The sequence below is a fragment of the Eretmochelys imbricata genome, chromosome 2, assembly GCF_965152235.1.
Source record: "Eretmochelys imbricata isolate rEreImb1 chromosome 2, rEreImb1.hap1, whole genome shotgun sequence".
NCBI lineage: Eukaryota > Metazoa > Chordata > Testudines > Cheloniidae > Eretmochelys > Eretmochelys imbricata.
In genome coordinates, this window is record NC_135573.1 from 119142262 (window position 1) to 119164562 (window position 22301).

General features: G+C 42.0%; 1 protein-coding gene across 3 annotated transcripts in view; it reads left to right on the forward strand.

The window, feature by feature from the left end:
• The first annotated feature begins 15676 nt into the window (after window positions 1–15676).
• The window catches only part of DUSP22 (dual specificity phosphatase 22), a 57335-nt gene continuing 50710 nt past the window's right edge, over window positions 15677–22301 (forward strand). For 2 of the 3 annotated variants that reach the window (XM_077810713.1, XM_077810714.1), the window contains exon 1: window positions 16011–16022. Coding sequence is in view for 1 of the 3 variants with exons in the window: in XM_077810712.1 (XP_077666838.1) it covers window positions 16002–16022 (21 nt within the window). In the remaining 2 variants the exon portion in view is untranslated. Of the gene's footprint in view, window positions 16023–22301 lie in introns of all 3 variants that reach the window. The other variant, XM_077810712.1, reaches the window with a different exon arrangement.

The following is a 22301-nucleotide window of genomic DNA, read 5'->3' on the forward strand; positions in this document are numbered from 1 at the left end:
AAAAAAAAAAGTGTCCCGATTTTTCACACTTGCTATCTGGTCATGCAAGCTGGGTTGTGGTAGGATTGGCTGAAGGCAGTCAGACAGCCCTGATTTTAAGATCAGTAGCAGCAGCTAGTTGCCGGCTGCTCAACGTTTCTGCTCAACATTTCTGCTCTTAACCTGTCCTGTTCCTGTCCTTCTCCAGTCCCATGTTCCTTCCTGGTTCCTGCTCCGGCACCTGACTCCAGCTCTGGTTCCTGGCTTAGGGTCAAACCTCTGGTCCGGTTCTTGACACTGGCTCTGCTTCCTGACCTTTGGTTCCTGATTTCCAACTTCAGCTCTGACCCTTACTTTCCAGCTCGACTTCCGGCCCCCCTGAGCCCGATTCTAACCATTGAGATGGACTGTCGGCCACCACCCTGACAGGTTGAAGCCCCATTGTACTAGGTACTGTATAAATATAAAGTAAATGACAATCTCTGCCCCAAAGAACTTACAGCCTAAAGTTGAGCTAGTTTTGTATTTGGTGTTATGTGTGCAGTCAACTTTATCTTTTGATGTGTTCACATTCCATCAGATTATTCATTTCCATAGGTACCGCTCCTCAAAATGCACCAAAATTAATGAAGACAATAATTTTGATAGAAAATGGACTTGAACCTGCTTCTAGTGATGTCCAAGGCAAAAGCCCAACTGATTTCAGACCCTACCTCCCAACATCTTACCTTCTTTACTTGTCATTGACCTCAGGTGAGAATGAGATGAGAATGTATCTCAGTTTCAGCTTCAAAGCTTAAAATTTCATTTCACTTCTATAATGTCATGTTTTGGTGGTTAAAGCTTAATAGTTTCATGCAAGAAATATTAAAATAGTCCGCCATGTGTAGTTTGCTTTCTCTCCACCTCTCATTTTCAGTCAGCACTCCAAGGATCCCAGTGACATCACAACATAGAAAAGAAACTACCCTATTACATAAAAAGCACTTCTGCAGACTAATTGGAATGAACACTCCTCTTACACAGAAATATTGAAAGGCATCTTTCATTTTATCTTGTTAATACAAAATCAGGATGTTGCTCTCGCTGAGTGCGTAATTCCCTTCGGTCTGGTCAATTTCAACTCCATTGCTGATAGAGGACAATTGAGGTCCTGATCTTACACTCCTTATTTAGGTACAGCTCTCATTACAGTCAGTGTGAGCTTTGCCTGAATAAGGACTGTATCATCCAATCCTATAGAACTAGTATTAGGATTGAAAAGTAAATAGAGGGATCAGATTTACAAAACTAAATTTGGAGGCACTTGAAATGTTGCAAGTGTAAATGACCCAAAACAAGTTGAATATGGAAATCATGCAAAAATCAGCAAAATCTTTCATAATGGACCAGAGGGTGAGAAAAGGTTTGGGAAGTTCCACCAAAACCATTTTTTCTGAGGTTTGGTTCAACCCAAACTTGAATTTCCCCCACCCACTCATTTAACACCTGATATTCAAAAGTACTCACAGAAGAAAGAACGTTTAAGGAAGACTTTAGTTTCAGCTGTATTTCTTATCCTTACTTGCAGGATCAAAAGTGAATCACAAAAGCTAATCTCAGTCGTTCTTTCAGGAACTGGGAATCTCAACTGGAGGCTGCAATGAAACAGGAAATGCATATTGCACAAGACCACATTGAGTATCTTTTTAAAAGGTCAGTTAGTAAAGTTTGTTGGTACATTTTAAAAATTGCACACAAAACTTGCATTCATTTATGTTCTTATTTAAAAAAATGGATGAGGTGCAAAATTATGCTTTCAATTGCACCACGGTAACTATCATACTCAGAGAAATTACTCAAGCGGCATCAGGGGAGAAAAGCACTTTAGTTTTAGTGTACACAGGTTTGTTTGTATTTTATTGTTGTTATTTGTATTACTATAATGCAATCTTCTACCATCAGCAACAGAGTTGAAATTGACCTGACTGAAGGGAATTAAACACACAGCAAGAGCAGCTTCCTTACTGCCTTTATAATATTTCTGTGCAAGAGGATCTCTCATTCCAGCTGGTCTGCAGAAGTGCTTTTTATTTAACAAGGTAGTTTCTTTTCCATGTTGTGATGTCACTGGGCTTCATGTTGTGCTGATTGAAAGTGAGTGGTGGGGCATGTCTACAACACAGCCCTAAGTCACCCTATGTTAGGCCAATTTACAGCATACTACCCTCCTTCTGTTGGTGGCGCACATCCTCACCGGGAGTGCTTCCACCGACTGAAAGAGAGCAAATTCAGGGGCTGAGAGGCTCTCAGCTCTGGGCTGCTCCCCACCCAGAGCCCAGCTGCCTACCAGGGCTCTTGGCTCCCCACTCCCAGCTGGGGATGCGGGGGAGAGAAGGGGCCAGCGACCCGAGCTTCTCAGTTCCCTGAGCAGGGAGCCTCCAGGCAGCAGCCCAGCTGGGAGTGTGGAGCCAGGAGCAAGACAGCCAACAGCAAATGTAAGTAATGCAGTGTCTACACAGACACTTTGTCGCCCTAACTACATCAGCATAAGCACTATGCCTCTTGTGAAGGTGGAGTTATTATGTCAGTGTGGTAGGACACGTATATCAGCACAACAAGGCTGCAGTGTAGACACTGATATAATTAGGTCGATGCAAGCTGCCTTATATCGACCTAACTGTGTAGTGTAGACCAGGCGGTGGAGAGAGATGATGCTTAGAGGCGCCAACCAAGACTGAGGCCCCATTGTTCTTTACAAACACATACTAAAAGCCGCTCCCAGCTCCAAAGATTTTACAATCTACACAGACAGACAAAGTGAGGAGGAAAGGAAGTAGTATTATTCCCATTTTATAGATGGGAAACCGAGGCCCAGAGAGATTACATGACTTCTCCCAGGGCACAGAGTCTGTGACAAAGGTGTGAATTAAACTCAGATCTCCTGAATCCCAGATCCAGTGGCTTAACCACAAGAGCGTCCTTCTCTCATTTAAAAAAGAAAAGAAATATACAAAAATACAGATTGATAGAAAAGGTACTAAGATCAAGGGAGCCATCTTCATTTGTAGCCTACCTAGATTAAAGATATTTTTTAAATTTAATATTTTCAACTAACTTGAAGTGTCAGTTATTTTAGGAGGATGTAAAAGAATATGTAGTAGATAATATACCTTTTTACAATGGAAAGTAGAGAATTAATGATAATATAGAACAGGGGTTCTCAAACTGGGGGTCAGGACCCCTCAGGGGGTCACGAGGTTCTTACATGGGGGGTGGGGTCACGAGCTGTCAGCCTCCACCCTGAGCCCCGCTTCGCCTCCAGCATTTATAATGGTGCTAAATATATAAAAAGTGTTTTTAATTTATAAGGGGGGGCACACTCAGAGGCTCTGGGTGAAAGAGGTCACCAGTACAAAAGTTTGAGAACCACTGGTATAGAGTATCAAGGGTCTTCCAAAAGATCAGAGAGAGTGAAGATGCATAAGTAGCAGAGATGGTCCCAAATGAAAACCTTGTATCTCTGGATCTCAAACTTGGATGAGAGTTTTAGCTCTATAGACTGAGAGGAAAGGAAGGATGGGTCTTAGAAATGTTGTGTAAGAATTAGACATGGCTTGGAAATGTAAGTCTAGAGAGATGAATAAGTGAAAGATGACACTTAGATTATGAGTCTCAGTGGAAGATAATGGTGACATCCATGGTACATGAGATAGTGGGGAAGACAGGAGGGAGAAAGATAAAGAGCTTAGTTTTAGTTGTGTTGACCTTAAGTTGTTGGCTGGACAACCAGAAAGACTGGTCACAATTTTAGTTTGGATGGAAAGAGAAAGATCCAGACTAGAGTCAGATCTGTGAGTGGTCAATGTAGACATGATATCTGAAACTGTTTTCAAACAAAATCACCCAGTTATAAGTAAGGTTGCGATTCTGTCACGGAGGTCACAGATTCTGACTTTCTGTGACCTCTGACTTCCACAGCTGCAGTGGCTGGTGTGGCTGACCCCAGGGCTGCCTGCCAGCCACACTGGCCATTGCTGGAGTGACCCTGAGGCCAGCCGCACTGGCTGCTGCTTGGGTGGCCCTGGGCAGCTGGCCCTGGGGAGCACCTGAGCATTGGTGGCCCTGGAGGCCATCAGGAGAGTGGTCCCTAGGGGCCTTGGAGCAGTGGCTGCTGGGTGGTCAGCCCCCACTGCTGGAGCAGGGGGCCCCCAAAGCAGCAGGCTCTGGGAGCAGAGGTTTAGTCATTATGGGTATTTATAGTAATAATCATGGACAGGTCAGGGGCCGTGAATTTTTGTTTATTGCCTGTGACCTGTCCATGACTTTTACCAAAAATACCCATGACTAAATCTTAGCCTTAGTGATAATATATAGAAAGATTAAAGAAAGGTCAAGGGTGAAGCTTGGTGGGACCCCAACAAATGTGAGAAAGCATGATGATCCCCCAAACAAAATCTCTGCAGGAATGATTAGAGAACTAGGTGAAAGTGGGGTGTCAAAAGCTAAGGAAGGACAAGATTTCAAGAAGAATATGGTCAGTAGTGTCAGTCAGCCAACAAGTACAGGAGAAGTTTGTGCAGGCCCTGAAATTTGGCATAGAAAATGTTGAGACTTTGAAAAAGCAGCACCTGTGCGTTCTAGAAATGGGGGAAATGAATTAGCCCTATTTAGGTTTTGTTTATGTAAATAGCTACTTCTCTCATAGATGTCACCTATTCCTATGGCTAAACTGCCCCTTTCTCTTACCTGGATTCCCGACTCTGAACATGTGAAATGTTGGGGATCAGATCCACAGCAGGATGACAGAAACTTGCTGGTAAAGTACAGAACCACAATTAGAAATTAGGATTGTTTTTAAGAGTGAAATTTAGACATTTCTAATTTAGCCCTGAGTATATTTTGATAGAGGCTCTCCTCAACATTCGGTTTTGTGGATGGTCTCAGGTTTAAAAAATACAGGGCAGAATTTTCAGATGTGCTCAGCATTGACCTTCAACAACTTCTCCTATTGAAGCTAATGGTAAAATGACAAGTGACTGTAATACAGGCCGAATTAGGCCAATACAGTGTGGTTTTGAAAATCCCACTCATAGATGATTAATGACACTGCTCAGAATATTAGCTGAGATGGGAAAATGTCTAAAATTAATATAATCTAAGATTGGGGTTACATTTTACAGTCTAGAAATGTATTTTTGGTGTAGGTGCCAGACCAGCTCAACTTTTTTTACACGCATACCACTCCTGCAATGACTCCTATATAACAGAGTAGCAGCATTCAGCCTTTACCAGGTGAAAAGCCACCACATCATTAAACGAAAATTTGAAAAGCCGCAAACGATTGAAACAATATTCAGAATACCAAGAACAGTATGTAACAAGTTTATTGCTGAGTAACCCCTGAAATATTCATTAAACTACTAATAATGGTTACAATATGAGCACTTTGACCTAGGGAGAGATCTGGTTGGCCATCATTTTCCAGAAGTCTGATTCTGTTGACTTTGCTGACACCCATATGTTTGTCTCCATTTGTGTTTTTATTTGAAGTAACAATTTTCTCTTTTCCCAACCATCAAATTAATGCCATGGTAGGTCAGTACCTGATGCTTCAATCCACCCTGAGAAGAGAGTCGTATGCGTGCCTAAGGAGAACCACAAGCTGGTTAAAGTGTGGTTCTACTCTGAAAAGCCACTATGGAAGACCGGCACCTTCTTACTCTATAGAAGCAGTCCCTGCATGCAGTTAGAGTTAGCTGCTCACTTTGGTGCCCAAAGTAAGTTTTTTCCTGGTTTTTACTCCCGTGAGTCCTCTGGAGCCACGTACCGCTAAGGGAAAATGAACTGGATTCCATTCCATCTAGTGCATCAGCAGCAGAGCTGTTGGCTAAATTCCTGTCCATTTTACATGCTCAAACTCATTGAAGACAATGAGACTATATAGGCATCAGACTGAATCTGAATCCTTCTTGTGCTGTCAGACATCACTTTAGGGCACAAACACCCCTGTTTACCATGCTGTTTCCTGGAATGGCTACCTTGATCTGTTTCTAGCATTTAATTTTTTTTGTTTTTAACAAGGATAGTTTGTTGGCCTATTGCCCTCCCTCAACCTGGAGGCCCAGTGGCCTGTTTTTTGTCTGGACCCTACCCTTTGACCTGTCTGGCTTATGCAGCCCTACCCGGAGTTAAAGCTCCCACTGGTATACCTCTCGGAATCCTTGGAACACAAAAGCCTTCCCACCACATCAAGGTGCCCAGGGAAGGCTAAAGGCATCAGCTGAGGACATAATTTGGTTTGCAGACCCTCTATTACAGATGAGGATGTGCAAGAAGGAAAGATTCTATCTTGACTCTTAAACGCCTGGCTGAGTTTATATCACTGGCAGTTATAAAAACATCGTATTTGGAAGCTGAACACATTTATTATGCAAACCACTGTGAGATAGCAAACATGATATCTCACTGCCATTGGTATTGAATCATTTTTCAGAATAGAGCTGCACTTTAAATGCTGAATCTTATCTAATCTCTAAAGTCTAACACTGCCGTAGGGGAACACACGAATGGAGTAGGTGTTAACGTATGAAAAGATATTGCTTTTGGGTCAAGGGGGTGCAAGTGAGATGTACCTGGAATTAATTCTCAAGGCCTAACCCTCCTGAATTTAACCATGGTGTTTGAAAGGAAAGCATTGGTGAGTAGAGTTGACTGGAAAATGGTTTCTCCCTCTCCTCCCATGGAAAATTTGGATAAAACCAAACAAAAACCGTTTTACTGGAAAATTTTCAGTTTTTCCTCAGGAAGACCAGGCACATTAGTTTTACCGTGAGGTAAATGTACTGAGGTTAACCCCTGGAAGAGGTATAGGGCTCTTTACCTTACCGTGGTGTCTGGTCTTCACTGTGTCATTACCGTAGGATAGCTCATACATATTATTAGTTACCCTGTGTTAAAAAATGCACCTTTTTTTAACATTGAAGACAAGGCCCCTGTTAGTAAATGGCTGATTCAATGTACACTGAGGTATTCCATGATATAGCAATTTCTTAAAAATGAACCAGAATTCCTAAGTTTTACCCAGACAAATTTCCCAAACTGTCAGAGTCCAAACTTTGACTTCACTGGAAGAGAGCACATGCACCTACAGACAGAATTTGGTTCAGAGACCAATATTTGTATTGCTGTCCGGTCTCATCCTGCTTCAGAGAGATGACCTGTCATATTGCTCAGACTGAAGTAGGTCAGTAGACAGTGGTTTTGTGAACTGGTACTTTTAAAGCTCTCTGTTTAAAATCTTGACACTTACTTTGGTACCTAAACAGGAGCTGAGTTCTTTTGAAAATCTGTCTTCTTGTAGCTGTCACTGGAGTGGAATACCCTGTATATAACTTGAAATTGTGCTCACTATATATGGGTTTTTCTACTTCTGGTAAACTGGCAGTGGGAAGGCAAGAGTGTTTTTTAAAAGACTGTTGCCCGTCTTCCGCATACACAAAGCAAATGTTCTGAAAAAATAAGCTTTGAACATTTATGACCTTGAACATTGACTCCTAATCTACAGGGCATCCGACTGGCATGAAAATGTAACATCCCTTGTATTAAAAATAAAGGACTGTAATATTCTACAGTTGTAATCCAAAACATTGCAGTAACACTACTATAAGCTGTAGTGTTTTGGAACATAACTGTAGAATACGGTCGTACATTTAGTACATTTTTTTAAAATACAAGAGATGACACTTTAAAAGCACTGATGCAACTTTTCAGTTCTTGTTTAAACCCACTCTTGTCTCTCAATTTTGAAGCACTATCACTCAGCTCTGGTTTTGCTTCCTAACGTCAACTTGCTTTTAGCTAAGCTTTTGTTTTTTTAAGTCTGAGAAGCACACCTGTTTAAACAATGAAGAAAATACAAAGGAACTTTTGAAAATGGCTCAGTATCTATTATTTCAAAACTGAAACCAAGTCAGGTTTCTTTTGTACTTTAGCATGATATTGCAAGCCACACAGGAAACCTACCTTCATTTCTATAGTGACTTATTCTAGAATATTTGGTCAGATATTATCAACTATATTAAATAGTAAAATTACTCAGTGCTGGCACCACTCCTAAATATAAATCCATCTGTATGTATTATGGTGCTATTCAGATATTAAAAGAGAATAAGATGAGTTTCATTTTCTGCCAGTGACAAATAAAGTAACCATCAAAGCAGGTGAAATAAGAAGAAGAGAAAAGGATATTGTGAAATTTCCTCACGTCTGCTTTCTTTATTTACAGAAAACTAAGGTCAAGTGATTCTTTTGCTACAGTTGTTCTTCGTGGGCCCCATCCTGTTCCTACTGAAATCACACAAAACAAAACTTGCTAAACATAAGAAGGCCAGATCCTCAGCTAGTGTAAATCCATGTAGCTCTGTTGACTTCAGTGGAGCTACACTGATGATTCATACCAGCTGGGAATCTGACCCAAGAGTTTGCACATTTGTCTCAGGGAAAGGCTTAGTGGCATTTTAAGAGCAATGCTATGCTGTGTCTTCTCTGGTGCACCACACAGCTCATCTGGACTATCAAAACACAAATTCAGTCAAGACATTCCAAGGCGTTTAGTTTCAGTCAAGTTTCCAAGAATGGAGGAGGACGTACTTGCTGGTCTAACTTATGTTAGCCATTTCTCAGTTCACCATTTGGCTATACTGAATGGAAGCAGACCACATCTGACTGACTGTAACTTTCCCTTAGTCGTACAAACCTTGTAGATTGCATCAGCATTTCTAAAATCTAAACAAATAAGCAGGGATGGAGAAAAGGACAACCAGATATATTTACAGTATGAAAGCAGAATGATCGGATCTTTTTAGAGCGCTCTCCTCTTCAGAGCCCACCATGCAAAGTATTTTCACATGCAGTGAGGTGAAGAAAGTCAAGAAATTGAAAGGAACGGGTGAGGAGACTGTCTCCTGTGTCTTGCTACCCAGCAGTTTGCAGTGTCTTCCAGAAAAACATCTATGGTGCATGTCTGCTGAAAACAATGTGCTAGGCTAACCTCATGGGCATAGTCACAGCTTCTTTTAAAGCCTGATTCAAAGACTCCTACTGGATTCAATAAACGTCAGCTCATGTTCCTGATGGTTCTGTGTTGATGAGACCCCTGCTCCTCACCAAGCTTCAAAGTAATTTTTTAAATGGTAATTTCAAGAAATTGAGCTCTGCCCACTCCAAAAAGTTCTTGTCGCCTCTTAGGGATCTCTCTTCCACATATTGCTATTTACTTACCTGCTGCACAGGAGAGTTGTGAAGATTACCTTTAGTGAGATTGCACAGGTGTAAACTGAGAGCAGAAAATGGCCTATTAAAACAATATTTTTCCTCTAGAGTCCTTGTATACAATGAACAGCAACAGAAACAAATAAATTTTTAGCTTATGAGCAGGAGTAAATTTTGGTATTTCACTCCCACTCAACAACGGGTTATTTATAGTAACTAATCATATATGCAATATGCTTTTTAATGTTCTTGTCTCCATTGAAAATGTTTAATGTTTTGCAAAACGTAGAGTTCCAGAATTCAGTATTTTATTATATTTGAAGAAGATTCTTAATTGATGGAAAATGTGTTACTATTTTTGTAACACTTTGCTATCTAATTATGAAAGATAAACCGAATTGTTGACCGGACCATTTACTTTCTTACATATGCAGCAAAAGTGAAGGTGGAAGACAGATCAGGTAAGTGGATATGGTAAAGTCAAGGCAGTACGAGTCATTGGTTAGAGTTCACTGCTCTAAAAGTTATAGCAATGATCTATTTTTAACATGTTCTTTCCACTTGTCCCACCTCCCCAAAACGGCCTTTCAAAAATGGAGTAAAATCAGAATTGTTAAGGCCTTTTAAGTACTCTTTTTCCACATATTTTAACCAAGAAATTCGTAACAGTCAAATAAACCAAGTAGCTGCAACCCATCAGCCATTCCTGTTGAGTTTTCAGCTAGATTAATTTTTTAATTGCTTTAGGTACATGTAAACAGAGGTTGCTGAATGATAGCTTTACAGATATGAAAATGCAGTTATTTGATCAATGGTTGCTATGGCAGCTAACCTACATCTAGATTATCTTGTACATTTCTCCAAAAAGCGTTACAAGTCTGAGCTATTTTTTTACATTTACATTCCTCCGACAGCATTTTGATAGACTGCTAGGTTTGCTCCTTCTGTCTGAATTGTCCATTACTTTTTTGGCCAGGTCCTTGACCTCTTGTAAGGCTCCTTTGTGCCATTTCTGCCTTACGTCCTCAGTTGTGGATTCACCCCATACATCCTGGAATGTCCTCCAGGCCACCTTCTGGTGGAGAGGATTGGAGGGGTGGATCAGGGGTGCGATTAGGGAAGGACTGTGATCCAGCTATTCTGGCCAGCAGGTGCAGCCCTAAGTCGGTTTGCTATAAAATTTAAAGGTCAGAATTTGCTCTCATCAGTTACATGGGGATTTGAATAAGAGCAACTCAGTTGACTTTAGTGGAGTTGCTCTAGATTTACACGAGCATAAATGAGAGCAAAATTTGCCCTTAAGGCCTTGAATTAATAAAATTGTGTCTGAATTCAGCTCAGTGGAAACCATCATTATAATAAACGATAATGCTTATCACTCATATTCAAAGTGCTATGTCTTCTGCAGTGCACTAGTAATGTAGTATGGGCTAGAGTAGTTTTATGTAACTATATACATTACAGTTATCCAGCAGGAATCCCAGAATTCGGTGAGACTGCCCTTCATCCAGCTCTCTCTCCTTTACTGACCACTCCCCCAAACCAATCACTACCTAACCCCTTGTTGTTTATTAATTTGGTTTTAAGCTCAATTTATTTCCCACAAAACTTTTCGATGTCATAGAATCAGCATTTTCCAGTTGAAAACTGTTCCATTGGAAACTTTTTGATTTTTTTTTTTAAATCTTCTTCCTTGCCAGCCCTGCAAAATTAGTCATGAATCCCTTTCATTGGAAGCCAGCCCCACTCTGAATCAGTTTCTGCCAGATAAAGGAAGGATGAGGTTGCTTTCTGCCTGTTGTATAGTGTAAACACAGCAGCCCATTGTATTTACCAAGGGATCAGAAGATAACAGGCATGGGTTATTCATTTATTTTTCTTTTAAGGGTGTCAAACTTAACCTGCAGTTAAAGCAGACGACTAGATTTTTAAAAAAATGGTCAGTTTCGCCATCAGTTTGGCTCTGATTTTTACCCAGACAATTGCCTCAAAGACAGATGCAGCAATCAGGGAACTTAGCATCACTGAACTCACGTATGCAATGTCAAAAAGTGGCTATTGCTCTGCATATGCTTCACATGTTACCTGGCAATACAAAAAAATAGGATTTTTGTGGTTATATGCTATGCTAAAATAATGCCACTTCTCAGGAATGCTGAAAGCTATCAGATCCAGCAAGTGCTTTCATACCCAGCTAGAGTGTGCGTTTATTCAATGTGATCACCTTGGTTATAGATTGCTCTTGCCAGTCAAGGTTGTAGTCAATCACAGACTGAACACGATATGATACTGCTGCAAAAAAAGACAAATGTTTTTCTGAGATGTATTAACAAGAGTGTTGTATGTCAGACATGAGAGATAATTGTTCCTTTCTACTCCATACTGGTGACACCTCGGGGGGAGAACTGTGTCCAATTCTGGATGCCACATAATAAAGATGTGTACAAATTGGAGAATCCAGAGGAGAGCAACAAAAATGATCCAAAGCTTAGAAAACATGACCTATGAGGAAAGGTTGAAAGTACTGGGTTTGTTTAGTTTAGAGAAAAGAAGGCAGAGGAGGGACATAGTTGAAGACAGTTATGTACAAGGTTGTCATAAAGAGGACAGTAATTAATTGTTCTCTGTGTCCACCGGGGGTAGGACAAGAAGTAATTGGCTTGGTTTGCTGAAAGGGAGATTCAGGTTATATATTAGGAAAAACTGTCTAACTATAAGAATAGTTAAACACCGGAACAGGTTATTTAAGGAGATTGTGGAATTCCTCTCAATGCAGGATTTTAAGAATAGGTTAGACAAACCCCTGTTGGGGAGGGTGTAGATGTAATTAATCCTGCGTTAGCCGTGGGGGATGGACTAGATGGCCTCTTGAGGTCCCTACTAGCCCTATATTTCTATCATTTATTTTGGCTTTAAAGGCTTGAAAACAATGCATATATTTAACATGATGGATCACATCCTCAGCAGGTATAAATCAGTGTATGCTCCATTCACTTTAACTGATCGTATCTGCTGAGGATCTGGACATGTGTGCAATATAAAATAGTTTATTATACAACAACAAAATAAGAAAATAAGTACTAAGAATAACCTGGTAGTGCAAGAGATAATGGCATAGAGAGTACACTTATAAAGTTTGTGGGTGATACCAAGCTGGGAGGGGATTATGATCTTGACAAAAATGATCTTGACAAACGGAAGAAATGGTCTGAAATAAATAGGATGAAATTCAATAAGGACAAATGTAAAGTACTAGATTTAAGACGGAATAACCAATTACACAAATACAAAATGGGAAATGACTGTGTAGGAAAAAGATCTGCGGCTATAGTGGATCACAAACTAAATATTTGTCAACAATGTAATACTGTTGTAAAAAAAAAAATTGAACAGCATTAGCAGGAGTGTTGTAAGCAAGACACAAGAAGTAATTCATCCTCTCTACTCAGCACTGATAAGGCTTCAACTGGAATACTGTGTGGATGGCCAGTTCTGGGCACCTCACTTCAGGGAAGATGTGAACAAACTGGAGAAAGTCCAAAGGAGAGCAACAAAATTGTTTAAAGGTCTAGAAAACACATCCTATGAAGAAAAATGGAAAAAACTGGGTTTGTTTAGTCTAGAGAAGAGAAGACAGAGGAGGGACATAAGTGTTCAAGTATGTAAAAGGTTGTTATAAAAGGGAGGGTGATAAATTGTTTTCCTTATTCACTGAGGACAGGACAAGAAGTAATGGGCTTAAACTGCAGCAAGAGAGATTTAGGTTAGACATTAGGAATAACTTTCTAACTGTATCGGTAATTAAGCACCGGAACAAATTACCTAGGGAGTTCTGGAATCTCCATCATTGGAGGTTTTTAAGAACTGGTTAGACAAACACATGTCAGGGATGGTACAGAATGCAGGGAGCTGGAATAGATGACCTACCGAGGTCCTTTCCAGTTCTACATTTCTATATTATACTCCTGGGGAAATTCTGCACTAAAAAATATTAAAAATTCTGCACATATTTTAAAATTCTGCAAAATTCTACATATTTTGTTTGTCAAAATAGCACAATATAATCATGCCAGTTTCAATTATTTTGGTAATTTATTTCAAAATACCTGTCAGCAAGTATGTCTGTAACAATATAGACAACGAAAAAGATTCAGGAAATGTTTTTTGACAAATAGATTCCTTAGTAGGCATATTAATACTGAACTTGATGTATCTTTGTTGACAACTATCTTCTGGTTCAGTGAAACTAAATGTTTCATTTAAACAAAATCATTATACAAAAGTATGTTATACAAAAGTATTGTAATGACCTGGCCTAAAAGGAGGATAGCAGCCTTAAGGACTGTTTTGTGTCTGTCATGTCTTGTCCAAGTTCAAGCTTCTATGTGTATTGTAAGTTTTTTGGGTCATGCCACTGTAATGGGTGGGAGGGTTGGTGAGTTGTGGTAGTTTAATTGTAGGATAGCCAGTGGTTAGCATGGGGAAAGGAGACCCAGGGTAAACTCTGTGTGTGTGGGTTGGGTCGTGTACATGGTTTGCCAGCCAACACCCATTCATCTCTGGAGGTGGTATGAACGCCCTCAGGCTGGAGCAGAGGGGGATGGGTTCAGGATGGCAGGGAATACATAAGGTTTTTACGTTGAGACTTGCTGCTCACACAGCAGTAGTGCTCATGTGTGTGCAAAGACATTATGTGTATACATAACTAATACATTTGATTTGCAAAACCAGAAAAAAAACATTTTGGTGGAAATCACAAATTCTGTGTGAAAATATAAAATTCTGCGAGGAACATTAATTCTGTGCAAATTCTCCATTGCGCAATGGTGCAGAATTCTAGCAGAAGTAATATTATGGCAAACTGCAATTAATTTCTTTTTAGCCTACATTTCACAAAAATACTGTAATAAAATACATTTGGGGGAGCATTGCCAATGAAATATTAAAGACTGTTCCTATTCTCCATTGGTTAGGCACAAGGGAGGGGAGGAGGAAGGCACTAACTACTGCACACGGACCAATTTATGTTCTTCTCCTTCAACAGAACTGCTGTCATCAGAAAACGACATAAGGAATGACACTGTAGGGCATTTAGACAGCTATGGCCTTGTCATGACTATATTAAAGCAGTGATTCTTAAACTTTCCAAATAACTGCCAGTTTATCAAATTAAGGGCTTAATTCTGTTACCACTGAAGTCAATGGAACTTCTGGTTTTGACTTCAACAGGAGCAGGACCAAACTCTGAGACCTTGGCTGTACCTGCCCTTGCCTCCATTTAATTCTCATCTCCCATTTAATTGTGAACATATCAAACAACTAGGGAGCTTGTTGTCAGCAGTTCAGGATCCAGGCTTTCAGGCAGAGATGGCGGGGGCAGAGATGGCGGGTTTACAGGGGCTATTCAAAAAAGGTGCAAAATGAAGTTGGAAGCCCATGGAATGATGGGAGGGAAAGAACTGCATCTTGGGATGGAGAGCGCACCCCCAGGATGCGCTGCGATCTGTTCCCAGGGCTCCCAGCGGCAGAGGGTGGCGAGTTCCACAGGAGGCTAGCTACCCACGCTGCAATGCTCTGTCGATGCAAGAGCACCAACTGTGGACACGCTCCGCCGACACGAGGAACGTTGTGTGGGTGTGCACGGTGGATGTAATTAAAGTGGCTTCTGACGTAACTTCAGTCAACTGAACTTTGCAATGTAGACACGTCCTAAGGCCTAGTCTACACTACAAAAATAGGTCGACCTCACAGCATGGCTCAGGTGAGCAATTTCACACCCTGTGCGGCACCTAAGCAGCCCCAAGCTTCCCTCAACCTAGCCACCACCTCTCAGAGAGGTGGATTTATGACCACAACAGAAGAACCCCTTCCATCGCAGTAGCGTCTACACTACAGCCCTATTGGGAACACAGACTGATCCCGGAAAAAAGCTGGGGTACCGGGGCTTTTACAGAGACCCTTGGAAACCGCTGTACAGATCAGCCTAAAGCCCAGCAGCGGTTTCCTGGCGCAGGGCCCTGAACAGAAGGTGTTGTTTTTTTTTTCCTGTTTTTCTTTTTTAAAACCAAGCCTGATTTGCATAAACGGCAAGAAATAGGTTTGATTATTTCAGTGTGGCAACTTGTGTTATTTTGGCCCTGACTGCTAGGAAACTAAACAACCTCCCGCTTCATCCCACACACCCGCAGCAGCCGCCGCCGCTTACTCACCCTTCCAGGAATGAGGGTGGGCCGGCCTCACCCTCGGCTCTCTCCGCGTGTGCTACAGGCGGGGGAGGGCCGGGGTCGCTTTGCACGGCGGGACGTGTAGTTTTCTCAGGCGGGTCTCGGCGGGGGAGCCGGCAGCGGCGGAACTACAAGCCCCAGGGCAGCCTGCGGGGGGTGGGGGAGGACGCTTCCTAGGCGTTTGGGCTCTAATCACACGTGGGGGTGGCGAGCCCTGCAAACAGAAGGGCGAGAGCCGAGAGGTGGTTCCTGGCAATGACGCCCTGGTGACTAGTTCAGCTGTTCTCCCGTGCAGCGAGGTCCAGGGGTAGCCAAGCGGAAAACCTCCTCTGATCACAAGGCATCTAGGAGAAAAGCCTGGCCACGCTGGGGGCAGAGATGATCCTGCGCGCTGCAGCTAAGAATTGACAGTAACCCCCTCACCCCATACACACTCTCATCACAGGGCAAACACTTTCCCATGCACGTTGACCTGCAGCGTGCAAGCAAGCTTAGCCTGCAGCCAAGAGTTCTCCCGCAGTACTAAAGTTCAGTCCGCTTAGAGCCATGGGGAATGGGATGAACAAGGTAATGCTGCTGCTGCTTCTTCTTGTTATTCTTTGTGTGCGTGTGCGTCGGGGTGTGCGGGGCTCCCCAGGATCGAAAAGCTGCTGTAAAGATCAATCCACCGCCTCCCCACATCGTCTCCTCCCCCTCCCTGCTTTGTTTTGCAGTAAACATCCTTATACAATGAGGGGTAACGAGCCGTTGCTATAGGCGTTTATGGCCAGCTAAGGTCAAATGAGGTTTTTCTGCCTAACTTCGATTTTGGCTTTTTGGAAAGGGAAGGAGACGATGGCTGAAATTCCCCTTGGGGGTGCGTTTCCTGGTTAGCAATCTGCAGCTGCCATGCATGCACGATGATTTGGTTTCAGCTGGTACTAAGTAGGTCTGTCTTCCTTCCTCTCCCTGCAAAATACATTTGCTGTAGACTAGTTTAGCAAAGTGGGAGAGCTAGACAATTCTACTCCTGATCCCTCACGCGCCTTTATAAACCTGCTGTCCACATGACTAGTACTCAGGGCGTATATGTATATTTCTCGGTTGTCGTTTCCTTGTTGTGTGTGTGTTTCTCGGTTTTGCATGAGAAGACGGAAATGCTTCAGGCAGCCAGAGTCCTTACAGCTACCTAGATGTTCAAGGAGTATTCTGGGCACCCTCTTTAAAACCATCCATCACGCAGAGGGGTAGAAAGATCAAGATGCCAGACTTGTTGACTGCGTGGGTATCTAGTGAAGCTGCTGGAGGAAAATAAATGGCGTTCTTTATGTTTCGCAATCTCCTAGGCATCTAACACTTCCACAGTAACCCCCCCCCCCCCCATGAGTCAGTCTCAGGACATGTGTTATACCACATGCCTTGAAGAAGCCAAGTCAAAAAACCTTTATCGTGATTGTTGTGGTTCTTGGCTCTTTTGTTGTATTATTTGTTTTCTTAAGTGGGTTTTTGGGTGTGTTCTAGAAGAAATGTTTGAATTTCTATAACTATCTGCAAAAAGAAAAGGAGGACTTGTGGCACCTTAGAGACTAACCAATTTATCTGAGCATAAGCTTTCGTGAGCTACAGCTCACTTCATCAGAGCTACTGTAGCTCACAAAAGCTCATGCTCAAATAAATTGGTTAGTCTCTAAGGTGCCACAAGTCCTCCTTTCCTTTTTGCGAATACAGACTAACACGGCTGCTACTCTGAAACCTATAACTATCTGGATTTTCCTAGCTGATGCCATTCAGTACAGAGGAATCTGGATGTCTTTCTTCTCTCTTCCAGCGTCAGCTCTGTTTGTGTTCAGACGCTTGTTTAATGCAAGTTAATTAGATTTTTCAAACTAACATATGGAGGCTGATTGTTTACTGATTACTATAGGCAGAAGGTTTAACACACTCCTGGTGGTTCTTTTGCCTCACACTTACTATTGGGGGTGTCAAGGATCCCACTTTTTATGTATCTGTCTAGCACTTGAAGGCCATGTGATTAGTAGACCGAACATGAGGTGGGAGCCAGGATTTCCTGGCTCTGACACTGACTTGCTGTGAGGCCTTGGGTAAATCACTGAGGGCCTGATCCTGGATCCACTGAAGTTAATGGATGCAGGATCAGATCTTTAACCTCTCCCTATTTGTTTTCCCTTCTGCAAAACGGGAATAGTAACACATACCTGCCTTATATGTGACTTTGGGGACATGTGGTCAATTGAAAATCAATTATGGATCTCCCTCTGCTTTATTTGGGCTATTTAGGACATAACCTTCTAACTACTTGGTTTTCACAGATGGTAGGTGGTCAACACTTCTTGAAAAGCAGGCTCCTTTTAATGTATCTCAAATTGGATACCCAAAAATTGAGGTCCTCAAAATCCAGAATCATTTTTGAAGATCTTGGTTGCTGTTTTTATTCTTGGAATTGTTAGAATGTGGCACCAAGCATATTGCCTTTTCTGTCAGTGTTGTGAGCCAGCAGTAACACAAGGGATTAAGAGGGGCTTGGAATCATCAAAGCTGATTGTTGGATGCATGTGGCCCCCTGAGTCATCAGTGCCTCTCAGTATCAGTGACATTAGTTGGTAATTTGAGTGCTTCTTGCAGTATAGCCATATATGATGGAGACTACAGAGGGACATGATTTGAGCAGCTTATCAGATGGCGGATTATTTCAATTAAGAGCATCTCTTTGTACTGAAGCCAAGAGAAGATTAATTGTTGCCCCTAATGGTTCAGAAATGGAAAAGCTCCAGAGACTGTTACAGCGTCTGTTGGTTCTTGAGCCCTTGTCACTGTTGTGTTTTCTAGTCACGAGTGCAGTGGGGTTCCTATGTTTTGCGTTTAGTTAGAAATGTGGTATACATGTATTTCATAGGAGTAAGTGTACCTGATTTTTATATGGGTTTTGCAGCTTATAGAAAGGCTTGCAGAGGACTGAGGCACTTTTTGTCTGTTACATCTTAGCAAAAACAGCTGTGCTTGTTGTTCTCAAGCCTGGCACCTAGTCATCCTCCAGGTTCTTCCAAAGTAAGTTGTTTGTAATATTATTATTATTGTAATATTATTCCCATGCAACACAACTATGGGAAAATGGCTGGCTAGCAAGCCCTCTCAAACTGCAAATTCATCACTTAACTGCAATTAATTTTCAATGCCTTAACCTTCTCTCAGAGTAGCAGCCGTGTTAGTCTGTATGTGCAAAAAGAAAAGGAGGACTTGTGGCACCTTAGAGACTAACCAATTTATTTGAGCATAAGCTTTCGTGAGCATCCGATGACGTGAGCTGTAGCTCACGAAAGCTTATGCTCAAATAAATTGGTTAGTCTCTAAGGTGCCACAATCCTCCTTTTCTTTTAACCTTCTCTCTGTCTTTAACCTCTTCAGTTGAGGGTTAAACTCCCGCAGATTTTTTTCTTTACTTAGCCCATCCTCTATCACAGTAGTTTCTAGAGATCTTTCTAGTCCAGTCAAAATGGTTCCAGTGATGGGCTTTCCACCACTTCCATGGAAAGACTATTCTGCAGTCCAACTGATCTGATTGCTAGAGAGTTTTTCTTAATAGTCTACATTTTCCTTTTCTTATTCTAACTGCTCATGCTTTATCTCTGACCTGGGTTTTAGTTCAAGATTCATGTTGATTTCTGTGTTTCAAAATCATGCATGACCTTAGAACCCCCTCTTTTTCATTCTGTGGTTTGGCAGCTGAGATCAGATGGGAGATAATGCTCTAACTGATAAAACTTAGATTTATTTATCTGTAAGCAAGGCATTCTTAGTGAAAGGCATTCCCAGTGAAGAGCCTTCCACTGGGATTCATTCCCTTCTTGGTCTGATACTCTGAAGATCAATTCTTCTTATTCACTCAGGCTTTCTTGAAGGGATGGTGGAAGTCTCAGTATTTCATAGGGGAAGATTCTTTTAGTGGCACTGTTAAAATGGCATTTGGTATTTATTCGTGTAGGTGTGTTATATATCATGTGCTTAGTGATCTTGTAATAAGTGCCTTATGTAAATTGCATAGGTAAATAGTATTTAATAAAGAGATTGGTTTACATTTTTTCTAAGTTAATCTAATAGTTACAGCTGATGTAAATAATTCCTTGGAAATCAATAGACCTATGTCAGTTTACATCAGGTGAGGATCTGGCCCATCGACCTATGTGACTTTCCTGTGACGCTTAGTGAAATAGGCTAATCCTCTTGTTCTTGCCCTGCATCACATTCTTCTCATAATCTCTGCACAAAACCCATTAAACTGCAGTGAATTTCCATGGATTGCTTAATAGATATTAGTCAAAACAACTTTATGCAGTAAGTTATGTTAATGTAGTCTGAGAGTATGTGTCTATTTAGAAAATAATGGGGCATTCAGACATACATAAATCTTTTAAGTGGATCTGAAGAATTACTAGGAGGTTGATAAGTATCAGTAGCTCTCTTAAAAGGGCTGTGCCATCACAATATTTATTCTGACTTTCTCATTAATGCAATTAGGAACTGATGACTGACTTAGATGGCCTTGGTGATTGGTGGCAAAGTAGAGATCTTGTCCATGGTCGTATTTACTAAATAGCATTTGCTTCATATTGTGCTTCAGCTCATATGAAGAGCTCTTGTTTTATTCACAAAGCAGTGGTTGAAAAGTTCATGATATGGCCACCCTTCTCCTCTCCCTCCCCTCTTCTCTCACATGTAAACACCCATCCATCACTCTTCATTTGGTTCTAATCCTCCCTTCTCCGTAGTCTGAAATTGCATTTGCTGAAGTTAGGGTGAGATGACACAGCTGAAAGTTCCCAACCATAGCATAGTGCCGAAATATTAGTAAGCACTATAGGAAGAGTCACCTTTTTCCAGGTAGCTTTCCTCCTAGGTAAGGTTTCATTCTTTTAGAATGACTCCTGAGGCAGCCTCTTCCTTGCAAGACATCCTAATTTCCTTTATTGGTTTCGTAATGCACAAATACACACTTCTGTGTTTTTTCCACCTTCACTAAGGACATCCTATTTAAAGAGCATCTTCCTTTTTATCCCTCCTCCAGTCTGTCCGTCTACCCAGTCTGGGCATTTTCTCTTTATGGTTTCTAACCCTAGTGGTAATGACTAGAATGTAAGCTATAATCCTCTCTTGGGAATATACGCTTGTTAGATAAATGCTGCAGTCCAGTCTGAAATACTATAGCATACATACACATACAGAATATTGCATTTGTATTTGGAAATTTAAACTCAGACTGAGGTAGTTGGCTGGGTTGGGTTGTTGAATTTTGTGCCATTGTGATCTGTTTGGGAGCATGTTAGGCCAGTGGCCCTTCACTTATGTCACAGGTACAATACTCCTGGGAGAAGCTGCTAATGTGAACAGAGGCAATAGCCCACACCTATTTAACTAGGAGAGACTGAAGCTGAGTCAGAGACACAACCACATCTTTTTAAAAAAAACAAAACTAACCAGAGTACTATGAGGTGTGTGTGTTGTTTTTTTTTTTGTTTTGTTTTTTTCAAGCACGTTTGAGAGAGAGTGAAAAGTTTCAGGGATGGGTCCCCACAGTGGTCCATACTAAGGAGACCAAATTACATGCACTCTTGAAGTAATGACTTTCTAGATGGGTCATCCTTTGCTCTCTTTATAAAGGATGTTAATTAGTAAAACTCCAAAAGGGGGGTTGTAGTGGGGTGGTCACCCTGCTCCTGCCCTGAAGGGGTTAAAAGCAGTCCTGGAGAGGGCTGCAGCTGGGTTACAGCGATTAAGAACAGCTGGGGAAGCTGAGGGAGTAGCTGACCACAGCTGTGACCAGCTCAATCAGGGCCCAGCTGGCCCTTATAAGAAGGCTGGGGGCTAGAAGCAAAGAGTCCCACTGTAGTGGGAAGGGCTAGCTGCCTGGAAACAGTGCTAAAGCAGAGTAGCGCTGCGGAGTTCCAGCCTGATAAACCCCAATGCTGCAGGCCTTGGTGAGTGCCTACAGAGGCACTGGGGCTGCAGAGGGGCAGTCTGAGGATAGGCAAAGGCAGTAGGTCCTACCCTCTTACCAATGATGAGTGGCTTACGTTGCAGTCTGCCCCCGTGAACGGGGGCTAGCTGATGACTGGCAGTAGCCACTGAGGCAAGGTGGGTCTAGAGGGTTGGGGGTTCCCTGTGAGGGGAGACCCAGAGTGGGGATCCTGCTGGGGCAGAACCCCAGGGAAAAAGGAACTGAGGTCTGGAAGGGACATGGGGCCAGTGACAGGTGAGACACCGGAGTGTAGAGGGCGCTCCAGTGCTGGTGAAGAGCTAATTCCCTGGACTACCAGCAGGAGTCGCTGCACTGGTGAATCTTTTCCCGCTACAGGGATAAATCATGAGCACGCATTAGCTGTGTTAAACTTGCAGGTCTCTGTTTGCATAGGTTTTTGTCAAACATTGTCAGCTTTGGTTCATGTGGTTTTGCAGCCCTTGACTTTCGCTTTAAGTTTCACGTTCCTTCAGATCCCAGTATGGCAAAATCAAAAATAAAAATGAAATGGATGGGCGTCGTTCAGCCCTGTACATAGTTAAGGGAATTGCAAAGGTCCATTGGGTCTAGGCAACATGGCCTTCTAGCTTGACAGGATTGAACCCGAGGGTTGGATATGATGTGACCTGACATGGAGAGGGAATGTAAGTTAAAGATGTAGGGGAGGGAGGTTCATGCAAAATAATGTTGGCCTGAAAGTGTGGCTCTTCTGTTTTCTTACCTGATTGATAGTGGCATAATAAGTATTAAAGATTGTTTTTGTTTGTGCAACCTATATGGTAAAACATCCTAGAAACTAATTTACAGTCCCATATGCTGGGCTGCTACGCTCCATG